This window comes from Anopheles ziemanni, chromosome 2 (genome assembly GCF_943734765.1).
Source record: "Anopheles ziemanni chromosome 2, idAnoZiCoDA_A2_x.2, whole genome shotgun sequence".
Lineage (NCBI taxonomy): Eukaryota > Metazoa > Arthropoda > Insecta > Diptera > Culicidae > Anopheles > Anopheles ziemanni.
The window spans coordinates 73,269,298-73,282,304 of NC_080705.1; the positions used below are offsets into that span (position 1 = coordinate 73,269,298).

The window sequence follows — 13,007 nt, forward strand, 5'->3', positions numbered from 1 at the left end:
GGGAAGATGCGAAGACAATACACACGCCACCCGATGCTCCCTGCCCTGAGCCATCGCTGCTCCCGGGCAAAGGTAAATCTTTCACTCACAGGACTCATTTTCGTGCCGTCCCGGGTACGGTGTGGGTGGTACAACCGGTTTCTGATGGGGCTTGCTGGGGCTTTTATTGCAGTAATTTTCCCGAAGCATCCGCACCAGTTGTCCGCAACGGTTATTAGCCGAGAGTGAACGGATGTGTGCGTTTGAGAAGCCCCCCGAATCGACAGGTAAATGAAACAAAAAACTCTGTGAAGGCAATGAGCGGTGAAATAAATAATGGTGATGTATTCCCAGTGAAATGCGATATTTCAAGACAGTTTCATATTTGCACTCTTGTTCTTTACTCTTAGCTGTATTATCTTTTTAAAAAATCATGTTTAAAACAAATATTTATCAACCTCAAAATATCAAAGTCACCTACTTAGCAGGAACATATAAACACTTAATGTTTCCTGGCAGAGAAAACTAAACGAGGGACAGACACTTATACCCTACCCAATGTATTTGCTTCATTATATTAATTTTTCAAGCTCCAGTCATGTTACCGGGAAATGTGGTTTTTTAAATACTTTTCCTCTTGGTTCAAGGTTTGAAATGGATAAAAATGACTGTAATTAAAGGGGACATTTGGTGAAAACCACAGTCATAAAGTATTTTTCAACACAAGTTTTCGCTAGATAATTGTAAAGGTTGTGGTCAAAAGTGTGATTCTGGATTTCTTTGTATTACTTTTTTGTATTATTTTTCTTTGATTTTACCTTATTCACAAGGACTCAGCGTTTCAAAAAGAGTCACCTGCCATAATAGTGTGATATTTTCTGTCATTTTAAAATTTCACTGCAAAAATGGTGCACATCAAGAGACTCAAAACCGAGGTAAATCAGAAAAAAACTTTAGCAAGACCAAAAAACACACGAAATCTTATTGAAAGTCCAAAATATGGCATCCAAATGTATTCAGAAAAGTAAATAAGCACGTCTTGAGGGAAAAGATAAAAAATGTACGTTCCCTTAGTGAAGAGTTTTCGTGTGACACGAACGAGCAAAGCAAACAAGTTGCTCCATTAGCAGCATACACCAGAGAAAAACTACACGCAACAAGACGTACTACGCAAACACCAACAAATCACGAAAAAGAACACTCTTTTGATCACACTCGCCGTACGTAGGACAGCACAAATGCTTGCACTTATTCACGCTCGAGCGAGCATCGACTAAATTTGGCGTCCCTTGTCAAGGTCAGACGAAAAGGACTTCTTCGGGAGCACAAAAATGGGGAGACGAAATATCGAGCCGTCCCAAACTTTAACCCAACCAACAAGCGTCGCAAAGACGCATTTGCGAGTCCACGTTAAGCAAGACTCGCCAGCGCGTGGACAAGCGGACGAGGGCGGTGAGCTGCCGAGGAAAAGCTAACGAACCGGAATATTAAATGACAACTGCTAGTGGTGAGAAGTGGCAGAAGCCGTCCCGTCTCGTCGCAATCTCATTACTTGTAAGTTTGCACACTATTAGTGATGGTTGTGACTGGATTTCAATCCAGCGGTGGAAGTAGAAATTTTTTTTAAAAATGAATGAACTGGAGATTTCGTCACACAAGAGAGATGATTTGACAGTGGAAAACTTGCAGCAAACCGCATGAGGAAAAAAGCTGCTGTGACTCGTGAAATAAAAAATAAAAGTAAATAAAATAAAAACATTTTAAATCCTCCAGGTCCTAAAGTGTCCTAATGGGACGTTGCGGTTCATAGCTACATCTTGTAGAGATTCATTTCAATTGCTCCATCACTTTGCAGAATCGTCCTGCAACTCCACGCAAAACGCCAGTGCATTCTGCATCTTCCGCTCCCGGTTGCATTCGAAACCGTTTTACAGCATCCAGCCAACCCCCGTCCCGTCCCTAAAGGAAACAATAAACTCTTCCTTATCATGTAAAATGAGGTTTATTATTTACAATTAGTTTTAATTTCATCCCACAGCCATATTCACCCGGGGCAAACACGAGCTCGGGTGCATCTCGCAAACGGTTGGGCCGCCAGTCTGTTGCGCGGTCGGAAGGAATGACGCCCAGTAAATGTTGTAAAATTACCATCATGGCCCCATGGCAGCCGTGGTCGAGCTCGAGCTCGAGTCCGGGCTAAACTGTGCGCCATGATACAGCTCGCATACTTCCTGTTTTATTGTCACCCGCTGCTCGCGGCCGCCGGGTGGCAAAAGAAGGTGACGGAATTCCGGAATTGTTATGGAGACTATTTGTTTTTCTTTTCTTCTTTTGCCGTTGAGTTTATGCCCCCCCTCCCCCCCCCCCCCCACCCCGCTCGCTCGTTACTAGTGTGCATTATGTTTTGCTCGTGGTTTGTCCTTTGAGATCGGGCTGGAGTTCTTTTTTTTTAGTTTTTCATTGTTGAATGTTTAGTGTAGTGGTTGGAAAGTTGCAAACATGCCCTTTTTTGATGCAACTCGAACGGAAACCCTGAGCAAGTCTCGTTTCATAGCCTGGAGGATCCCAGCACCAGCGCCGAAAAAGGACACCATGCCAACGGAGACCACCGTCGGAATGCCACCATGGTGAGTTGCTTCCTCCGGTGGTAACGCATAACGAGCACGATAAGTGGCTCAAAAGATGTCCTGTGATTATGTAGGTGTTGTCCTTCCTTTTTTTCCCGGGGTGGTTGTTACCACACCTAGCAATCCGTTTATTACTTCTGGAAGCATCGTTAAGGAAATCTTACGCCTCGCTATCGCTTGCTTGCAATCTGCTCTAAAATCGCAATTTATTCCCGAAGAGCACAAAAAATACCCACCGCGAGTTCATTTTCTCCAAGATAGCGGACCGGTGGAGGAATGGTACGAAAAGGTACGAATGGAAAAATGGAACCATTTACAATTATTCTCACGGCAGTTAGAGCCCAATTGCGTGGCGCCGTTAAGCGAATGGCCATGAATTTAAAGATAAGAAGAGTCTCCGCGAGCTGGAAATTCATACACCGTCAGCACAGTTCCGATGGAAATCGTCAATGATTTGGCTGCGGTCTGCGTTGCACTGTAAACCAAACACAACTGTCGGATTATGCAAATGGGGCAAGCCTCCCAAGTAATCACTTGATGCATTAATATTGACTCGGGACGAGTGTATGAGCGTGTGATTTAAATCGCGTGCCATCTGCCGCGTGGTGAAAGCGCGAGTAAATAAAAATACCGACCAAGCTTACCGGCCAGATAAATGGACCACGATAAAGGCCGGTCTTCGCTTTCCTTTTCGATAGGCCCGCTCCCTATCGGTGAATGGGAATTAATGGAAAATATATGGGACAGACGGAAAGCCATATCGATCAATGGGGAAGGAGTCAATTGTTGCTTCAAAGATTTCGTAACGATTGAAGGTAGGTTTGGGAAGTTGGCATTAGCACCAAGACAAAAAAAACGTTTTTGAAAACATAGAGAAATTGTAGCTCAAAGTCAATCTCAGTCGATCAAGAATTGAACTCGATCGTTTTAGGAAGGATTGCAATACATTTCGTAACAGAAGTCAACAGTAGCATCCGTTCACAACACTGCAAAAAATATTCAACACTCCACCATCAGAAAGGGGGTTTGCGCGTAATGCATAAGCTTGGCACAAATATTTACCTAACGCTTGCATTACTACTGACGCTTCTCGTTTGCGAGGCTGCGAAATGATTGGGTATTTATTTCCTCACCTCTTACTTTGTGTACATATTTTCATTCCGTTTCGTCCCACATCCTACTGCTCTATATGAAACTTTGCATACAGTTACCAAACAACAAGTCCCTCTCAATGACCAGCTTGACTCACTGAAAGACACGCTGACCTCCCGCGCACCGAGAATTACCGTTTTTCTTCACCCAACGTACAAATAGATAATAATTTAAATGTACGTTTCCTGTGTGCCGTGATCGAAAGATGCAGAGAGGAGAAATAGTATTGATTGCAATAGTAGTGGAACGGAAGTAGTGTTCAAGCAATAGAAAATATTAATATTTTCACCAAGTGGACCAGTTTCATAAATTGTGCTATGTAAAATGTTTACTACATAGCACAATTTATGAAACTGTTTCATAAACAGCAAAAGAGGGGAGAATAAAAAAGCCATAAGATAGAATTTTACAGTTATATCAATATTTGATATGTTACACAAGTATAGTAAAAGAAGCAAAAATAACGCAATTTAGTTAAATAATTCGAAAGGTAGTTCTTATAGACGTAGCTGAAAATGTATATTGCATTAAAGATTATCCACCCCAAAGCATATCAAAACATTTAACCATGTTAACAGGGGCGAGGAAAAAATTAACGAAACACCAATCGTGTTTCGATGGAAAACACGTACGCGAAAAACCAAAATGGTGGTCAACGAGAATGCCACCGCTGCCATTGGAAAGGAAAAGCCCGCAGCACCCGAACGGCAATTTTACCAGACGGCCAATTAAGGATCAATTCGGATAAAATTGTTATTCAACGCAGTGGCGGTCAAATCAGAGCCCACTAAAGTGCACCGACCGCACACATAAACGCACACATACACACACGTCCCTTCGAACCGTAGCCGATGGATGCGCAAATAATTTTGCGGAAATTGATAAAATACAAATAAGACGCCCAGTGTGAGTTTCCCAGTCTATCGGAGCCGGCTCTCGTCGACTTCCATTTGGGGAAAATGAATTGTGCCGACCATGTTCAACAGGATCAAGTCGGGGCAAATTCTGATTTCCGATTTCCCTACCAGCAAATGGTACGGGGCAGATAAGCTATTACGAAAATGGGTATTTTCCTCCATAGGTGTTGGGAAAAAAACCTTTTGGCTGGGGCATGGGTGTGAGTGTGTGTATGATTACGTAATTGTACCATTTTGAGCGTATTTTTCATAATGTTCTTCAACAACATTTGCACGTGCGTTCGTGAAGCATTGAGGTTTGTTTGCTTGAACATTCAAACACCATGGAGACCTATTATGATAATTTACACCATACCTCGTTCATTTCAACTGGCGCACTCGGGTTGGGTCAGCAAATATTTCCGGGAAGCAATTTTTCCCCCCGCTTGTACTATGGGAAGACACTACAACGTTTTCCGTTTCATACAAATTATGAATTACCGCAATCATTGCGTCCGCGTTGGACGCTCCGAAACCGTTCACAACAATGCGAGGCATGCATCGCCTGCACGGGAGCTTCAGAGGGTCTTTCGGTTTCGCAAAAGCCGTGTCCAACAAAATATCCTTCTGCAAGGCACGCGCACAACAACATACTCACACACGGTCGGGGCAAATTTACGCAACAAAACGGATGCTGTCGATGTTGATTGCTCGTAGCGCTTTTCCAGCGGCTTCCGGTCGGCATGATAAGCTAGCTAGCGATTTAATTCAATTCATAAATTCACCCCGTGGACCCGTCGGCTTGGATATGGTACAGTGGTTTGTTGTTTGCTACGGTCGACGCCAATTTATTTTCAAACCATAATTGCACGTGAAAACCTGAAGTAGTTCTCACACAAATTCCAAATAAAAATGTTGATCTTCCGTGTAAAAAATATTCAACTAATTTTAACAAACCAGAACCCCCGACTAGGGTTATAGTAGTGAAAATTAATTGAATAATAGACGCTTTTATAGTTAAGGCACCTGCACATATGTTCTTCAGATGTTATAAGAGATATTATTCATAGACATTGAGTTATTTTCCTTGACGATAAAATTAAACTCATCTGCAATGGTGCTAAAACAAGAATGAGGAAACTAGCCATCGACTTACGACGTCGGATGCGATCAACGATGTAGTGAACCAAGGACTTAAAGCTGATATGTACCATCCAGCAACATCTTTCACATCGTCTTCGGCCGAATCCCTCAAAAAAAAAAAAAAAAAAAAACGTGAGCAAAACCAAAGCACCCCTACACGGGCAAGATAGATCCTTCGGTCTTCGGTGAGCACACGTTCCTATGTGAAAGATCCGTTCCGGTTCGTTGCCTATGTATTCGCATCTCAATCAGACCGAAGCGTACGAACGACGGATGCCACCTTATCCTTTATTCCCAGGCGCATTGCTTCGCTTTGCTTCAGTCCCACCTGAAAGGTGGCCTAATGAAGATGAAAATCCCAAAAGATTTTCCTTTCAATTTGCTCCACTGTATTGCCCAAGGATGTGTGTGTATGTGTCTTGTTGAATTTGAATTCTATTCCACTTTCAATATCTGGGTAACTGCCAGCAGAAAGCTTGCGATTTGAGCGTCAGAATGCTTAGTTTCGGTGGACAAAATGGCAGAATATTCATATTATTCTGGTTTTGTTAAATCTAAGAGCAGTTCATCAACAAGTTATGGAGACAATATGGAAGGTTGCCATATCTACTACTAATTTGGAATGTATACAAATTACTAAGTGTATCCTGCACCAGATCTGGAATATTTCTGACACAGAGATATTCCTCATAACATGTATTTGTGTTACAGTAGCAATAAAAAATTCATTTCAAAATAGCAATAACGGCTTTGAAACTAATTTGGAAACACTATATTGAAAAGTAAGCATATAAAAACATTTCCTCAACCCATTTCCATCTCTCGCTCTCACACAGAAATAAATCTTGCTTTTGGTGAACAAAACAATCTAGAACCTTCCATGTATTGAGGTTTGCTGGATGATATCCTTAAGTAAAATTCGAGAAAAACCCTTAACGAATGCGCAACTATGGAGGCGGTTCAATCTGGGGTTTGCACAACCACAGCTTATACCTTCAGGTGGGTCAGCGCGTGGGCAGAATGAAAGGATTCGTCTAAATCCCATCTGTCAATCCATGTGCACAATCCACATCCATCCGACCGATCGATCCATCCGTCCTTCCATCAATCAATTTGTACCTCATTCGACGCACGTGTCTACTAACGGCGTTCCGCTGGCCGCCACCAGCTGGCCTGTCAGGAAAAAAAGACCTATTCCCTCTGAATCCGCATCCTACCAGTGCGTACGTTTGTCATCCATTTCCCAGGAAGGCGAGCGGTAGGCGACGGTACTATCAAGAAAACTCTGCCCATCACCAGCGTGTCCAGCGTAAACTAAAACTGCCTGTGCCATCCACTCCTCTCGAGCGAGTTGTGACCTTTAGCTTCGGAAAAACGTAATACGTGATGGACGATAGCTGAATGGATATTTTGGAAAATGTTCGATTGAAAAGTGATGCACCGTCACGAGAGCTGGTTTTCCAATTCCACTTACGAGTCATCAAACCTGAGGACTAGTGCTATGCAAAGCGGTTCATTTCATTAGCAAGAGATCTTATTTGAAAGACAGCTGCGGACACCGTTGCGTTGTGTCAATCGAGGAGAAAAGGTTCCAGAAACTAGAGGATTTTTTCGGGGAAATCGGGTGAGTGAGAAAAAGTACATTAAACCACGATTGACATCTGGTAGATTAACGCTTTCTAAGATAGTCGTACGTGATGAGGGCGTTCTGAACCTCTTTGACATTGTGAACTTATGTCTCGTTTAAATTATCCAGAACTGAGATCGTGATGTAGCATTTACAGCATTCTCTTCTTCTATGTATCGAAGGTTTTTCATATAGAAAGAAAATTCAAAAGTATTCCTTTCAAAGGGAGTCCAAAAATATTATAACTCAATGCGACAAGAGTAACCGAGTATTGGTGAACCCATACACTGCTTCTTAATCCATTTCGGTGTCTCTACGATTCAAAGTCAATCCTAACCCTTGGCGGCAACCATCGTTCATAGTCGTCGGTGCCTGGCAGCCGATAAAAGCATAATAATGCTTTCAAAACCCCCTCCTAGGCACCAACCACTCGCCCGGGCTTGCCAATTTTTCACAATTCATTTCGGTGAAAGTGCCGCTCAAGAATGGATCGGTGGCTCCTGCACTGGCGCTCTCCCGAACGAAGGAACCCGGTGCGGTGTCGGTGGCGCACTGCTATCACGAGCTGCACCGAAAATGCACCGACAAGGTTCCGAGCGGCAGCGTGGAAAGTGAAGGATAAAGTTATAATTGAAATCCAATCTCAAATGAGCCCGGCCCAGCGTCGGGTTCTTATTCGCTGGCAAAAGTTTATCGCTCTTTCCTCCCATCCTTAGGAACGCCCGATGAAGGGCGGGGAAAGCCTTTTGTTGGGAAAAAAGGATAATTTGAAGTGAACGAAGGGCCAATGAGCGGGAGTGTTCTGCAGTGAGAATTGAGAAATCAGTTCGATTACTTAAGCCGAGCTTGTTCCATTCGGGGACCCTTTTCATCCCGACCGCAGGAGGAGAGTGCGGAGGGCGACAAGCAATTTCTGATGCTTTGTTTCCCAGTTCGCCCGAGCTCTCCGGGCATTAATTGAAAAGTAGCAAAAATTAATACCATTCGATGGCGCTTATTGGCTTAGTCATTCCGCCGTATGTCCACCTTCCGGTGCAGCGAAACACCGACTTAGAAAACGAACGAGCCCAGTGGAAACCTTTTCGGGCGAAAAAAGCGAGCGAGAAAATTTGACACGGTGGTCCGCCCGCCAGAACAATGATGCCGGCCTAATTCGATAAGTTACAATTGCTGGACCAAAAAGAAAGTTCGTCGCAGTTGAAGTTGTCGGTCTGGGTCGAAAATCGAATGAGGATAAAGCGATAGCGAAACAATAAATGGACACTGGAATGACGTTTCCGGTGTCACCGTTCTTCTTCTGGTATATTATATTTGAGAACGAGGAATTTTTGGGTTCAATTATGATCCTCAAAATGAATTTTACGTGAGTTTTCAATTAAGTAAATAGTTAAGACCCATTTTGAAAAATGATAGAAATGAGAAAAAGAATGCATTAGGATAAGAGTTGTCAATGATAGTGCAAAAGTCAACACAACTTTAGTAACAAAACTAAATAAACTAAATTTAAATTCAATTTTGTTTTGGCAAAAATACACACATTTGCCATACTCAAAGAAATGGAATATGTCAGGAAAGAGAACAGATAGCTTTTCCATTGGGAAAGTGGAAACGAATTTAATAAATCTTCCAGTCCGTCGGTAGTAATCCTGTCCCGTTTCGGATCTTCTTTGTCACTGTAGTGTGATTAGTTGCCTGGAATTAGGGGGGAAAGCTGAAGAGAAAAACCATAAAAGACGCTTTAGTCCATTCAAGGTATAAACCATGGGTGGATAATGGAAAACCACCATTTGACTGCTCCTTGATCTCTCTCATATCTTCGAATATACTTCTTTATCGTCTAGAGACGACAAGTGCCAATGGTTGACCTATGCTGGATATCGTTTCGTTGGACGTTTCTTTCCGATCGATGTTGCTTTGGCTTACATCAGTTCCATCGATTGTCGTTTGCGAGACATCATGTAACGTTTAACACGGTCACTTGATTGAATTTTTTTGTCTTTCTTGAAAAGTATCCCTGGCAGTGGAGTGATTAGCTGTTTGCCTGTCAGACACGTTTGGTGTCAATGACTAACATCTAATTGAACTCATGTTGGATATTAGATGACACTCTACATGATTTTTATCTCGAGCTTCGTACGAGATTTAATTTTCTTCATACGTTTCATTTTCATCAAAGGTAGGGAAATGCATACCTGCTAATAAACAAATAAATACAAGCAAAAGGGGTTACAATCAGATGTTCCAGCCTCGTTAACATTAGCTACCATCGAAAAGCAATCCTCTACCATCGAAAGGGGTCATTTGAATCGTGTTTTGTTTGCTACCCTTTTGCTGTGTGATCTAACCGACTCGCATTCAGCTTCATCCCATCATGAAATTGAAAAAACCCGCCACCAATAGCAACAAAAATAAAGTAACGAGCTGAAACCAAAGTTCCTGTGGAAACGCGTAACAGGATCGGAAATGCAATCCGGTTTCGAAACGTTGACGCGCCAACCATTAACGTTATTTTGCGATGCACCGGCGCAAAAATTGTACGGGCGGGAAAGAAAAGTGGGGCGGGAAAATAGGGTCGTTTCTGTGGGCAATATGATTGCAACGGTTGGGCTGGCCGTCTAGCGTATCCGGTATACCATCAAACCCGTCTCTGTAACGGTCAACCGAGCTCCGAGCGCTTCGCTCATTCATGATTCATCGACCAAACAAAATTTGCAATATTTTTAATGCATTCCCCAATCAATGCGGCGAAAGTGCAATGCTGCTGATGCACATTTTTTCTCCTCTCCCCCTTACCGTTCCGTGGGATTGGAAACAAGCGTTGAATGATAAAGGTCTGTAGCGGTGTGCATGGATGATGAGGCCGGTTTGAAATGTTCCGGGGAGCTCGGTTTTCAGCTTGAAAATTTAAAAAGTACAACTTTGAAGCTTGAAATTATGAACATCTTTAATAGAAAAATCAATCCAAACTTTTCCTCAATTAACTTTACCATCTTTATGAACATATTCAGCAAGAGAAAATTAGCCATTGTAAAAGTAAATTTCTTTGTGGTAAAATAAAGATAAAATTAAAGCTTAGAACCCATCCAGCGGACCAATACGACCACCAAAGGAAGAATAAATTTCCCATGGTTCATTTGCGTTCGATCATTACATTCCCCGAATCGATGAAACCGAATCCGAATGGCATCCGATCGTCCGTTTCAGCTTCTTTCCCGTCCAAGAGTCAGCCAGCGTCGAACGGAGTTGACGCTTCGAGGCGGAAGCAGATGTAGTGCTGCGCTGTTGTCATTTGTTTATGATGTGCTTGGATTTTATTGTTGTTTGTTAACGATTGGTTGAATTCGTGCTGATTTGTTTGCTAGGTGCATCTCTGCAGATCAAACTCCGGCGCTTGCAATCTGCATTTGCAATAAGGCATCGTCTTGCAATGAAAGGTAGCTTTCCGAGAGGTAAAAATCTTGCCATTGCCGTACCAGACACTGGATTGAAGAACAGCACCAGCTTCAACGGGGGTCTCGGAACCTCTTCGCAATACACAGAGGGGGCAAGAGGAAAAGCAAGAAAGGAGTGCAACGAAATCAACCACAAGCAGAAGTCCTCTGGGCCGACGCTTCCTGCTGTGATGCACACGATGAAGTTGTGTACGGTTGGTAGTGTGTGGTAATTGTCTTTTGTGTTCTAAATGGATTTAAATCAAGCTTATCTCTAGCCCGAATGCAATATTTTCTGCCGCTAGGAAATAAAGTGCAAAAGTGCACTGCTGCTGCACAAATAACGCACAGTGGTAGAGCAACTGGCATGTTTGCCCGATTGTTTTCGGCATAATAAAGTAAAATATTTCAAATTGACCGACTTAGGAACCATGGAGCGATTGAAATAAATGAATGGGTTGACGTTTTCTCATTAAGGAGTGATTCCACTTACCTCTGTGCCGGTTGGTTTGTTTGTCAAACATCAGCATCGCATCTTCAATCTGAAACAAAAAAAAAAGGTAGAGAGCAAAGTTGTAGTAGACGAAAGAGAAGCGATTATTTTACTTATAAAACAGATCTGTCCAAGCATGAAATCGATGGCTTACAGCTCCAATCATGTAATATACAGGCAAACGGTAGCATAAAAGAAGGAAAGAAATACAACCGAGGTCGAGTTCAAGGGCTGTCGGACAGGTGCAGTAATCGCACAAAATTGGAATGCTCCGAAATGGAGCTCAAAGTCCGTCGGTCTGTGTTAAAGTGTTCGAACGCATTCGCTGGCAAATTGAGTTCAGACGACCGTATACACCGCATCGGGTTCGTTGTGGGTCTTTGTGGCGGTGAACGCGGACGAGACACGTGGTAGTAAAAGCCATTGGTTAGTAGTAAAACAGGGCCAACGGGAGCTGCCGGGGGCGTACCAAACCGCGCTTGTTATTTCCTCTGGCGTTAATAACAACCACCGAAGGTACACACAAGCACGTCCTCAAGTCCTAGGGGCGGCGTCCAAAAGTTGGGAAACGTCGGGCGGGACGTTGCATTTCACAACTTTACGTTGCAAAAAACGGACCGCCCACCCGCGAACTCCCGGTGATAGTTCGGGTCGTATTCTACGCTTCTTTATTGCAACGGGTGGGATTATGAACTTTAGGACGTCTGTTTCACGCCAGAATGGAGTGCTCGCGGAATGTCCAAACGGTACAAACCCCCCAACCGAAGCGGAAGGTGGGTGAGCCGGGCAGCCAGTCCATCCTAAAAACTATGACCACCCTCTTGTCCAAGGACGAACGGCCCACGATACGGTTTAAGTGTGCGCGAGAGTTTGGAGTTAGGATGGATGGGATTCTCCTAAAACCCGCCTCGTCTCGTATTCGAGCGTCAGTTTTATTGCGATCCCTCCTGATCCCGGACCATATTTTCGCGCACTCCCGAGCACATTTCCCAGTGACCGGGTGCCGTAAAGCTGCTCGTTTTCGTAGTTTGACTTTTGGTTTCGCCATGTTTGGCTGCCTTTTTACGTAGTGAACTCCGCGTTGCTTGCAAATGTCCTTGAGAATCACGAACCAAAATAATTTCGAGGGAAGTTAGAGGAGATTCCGTTTAACACTTCGCTACGTTTGCCTGTTAGCTTACGGCTGGGCAGTAAGATTCGTCGTTTATGTAGTTTTTAGAAATAAATGTTTTAATCACTGTAAACTGCAAAAAAAAAAAACACCAAGCATCCATGGATGAACCCATAAAAATCGATCAAAAGCATTAATTTGTTTCCAGCTGGTTTCGCTATACCACATGGGCGCCTTATTTTGGAGGAAATGGAGGAGAAAATCAATATCTTCACACACTGTTGCACAGCGTTCGAGCTAATTTTATCTCATTCTATTGATAACCCGGGCCGCCAGCTGTCGACTCCACACCGTGGCATCTCTTTTGCACTTGTTTGACCCTTTGCAGTTCGAAAAGAGAAAACCCAACCAGCTCAGGTCTGCCAGTCAGCATCATCTGTCGAGGATAAATTTGGCCAGGCCTAACACACACACACACATACACGCGCACACAGAAATATGTAGGGTAGCATCACAAGAGGTTGTTGAAACTCTCCGTTACGGTCGAA

General features: G+C 43.4%; 1 protein-coding gene across 3 annotated transcripts in view; it reads right to left on the reverse strand.

The window, feature by feature from the left end:
- The window catches only part of LOC131293161 (RNA-binding protein Musashi homolog Rbp6), a 527,017-nt gene that overhangs the window by 54,287 nt on the left and 459,723 nt on the right, over window positions 1–13,007 (reverse strand). For all 3 annotated transcript variants that reach the window (XM_058321250.1, XM_058321243.1, XM_058321257.1), the window contains exon 7: window positions 11,349–11,397. In XM_058321250.1, coding sequence (XP_058177233.1) covers window positions 11,349–11,397 — 49 coding nt within the window. The remainder of the gene's footprint in view (window positions 1–11,348; window positions 11,398–13,007) is intronic.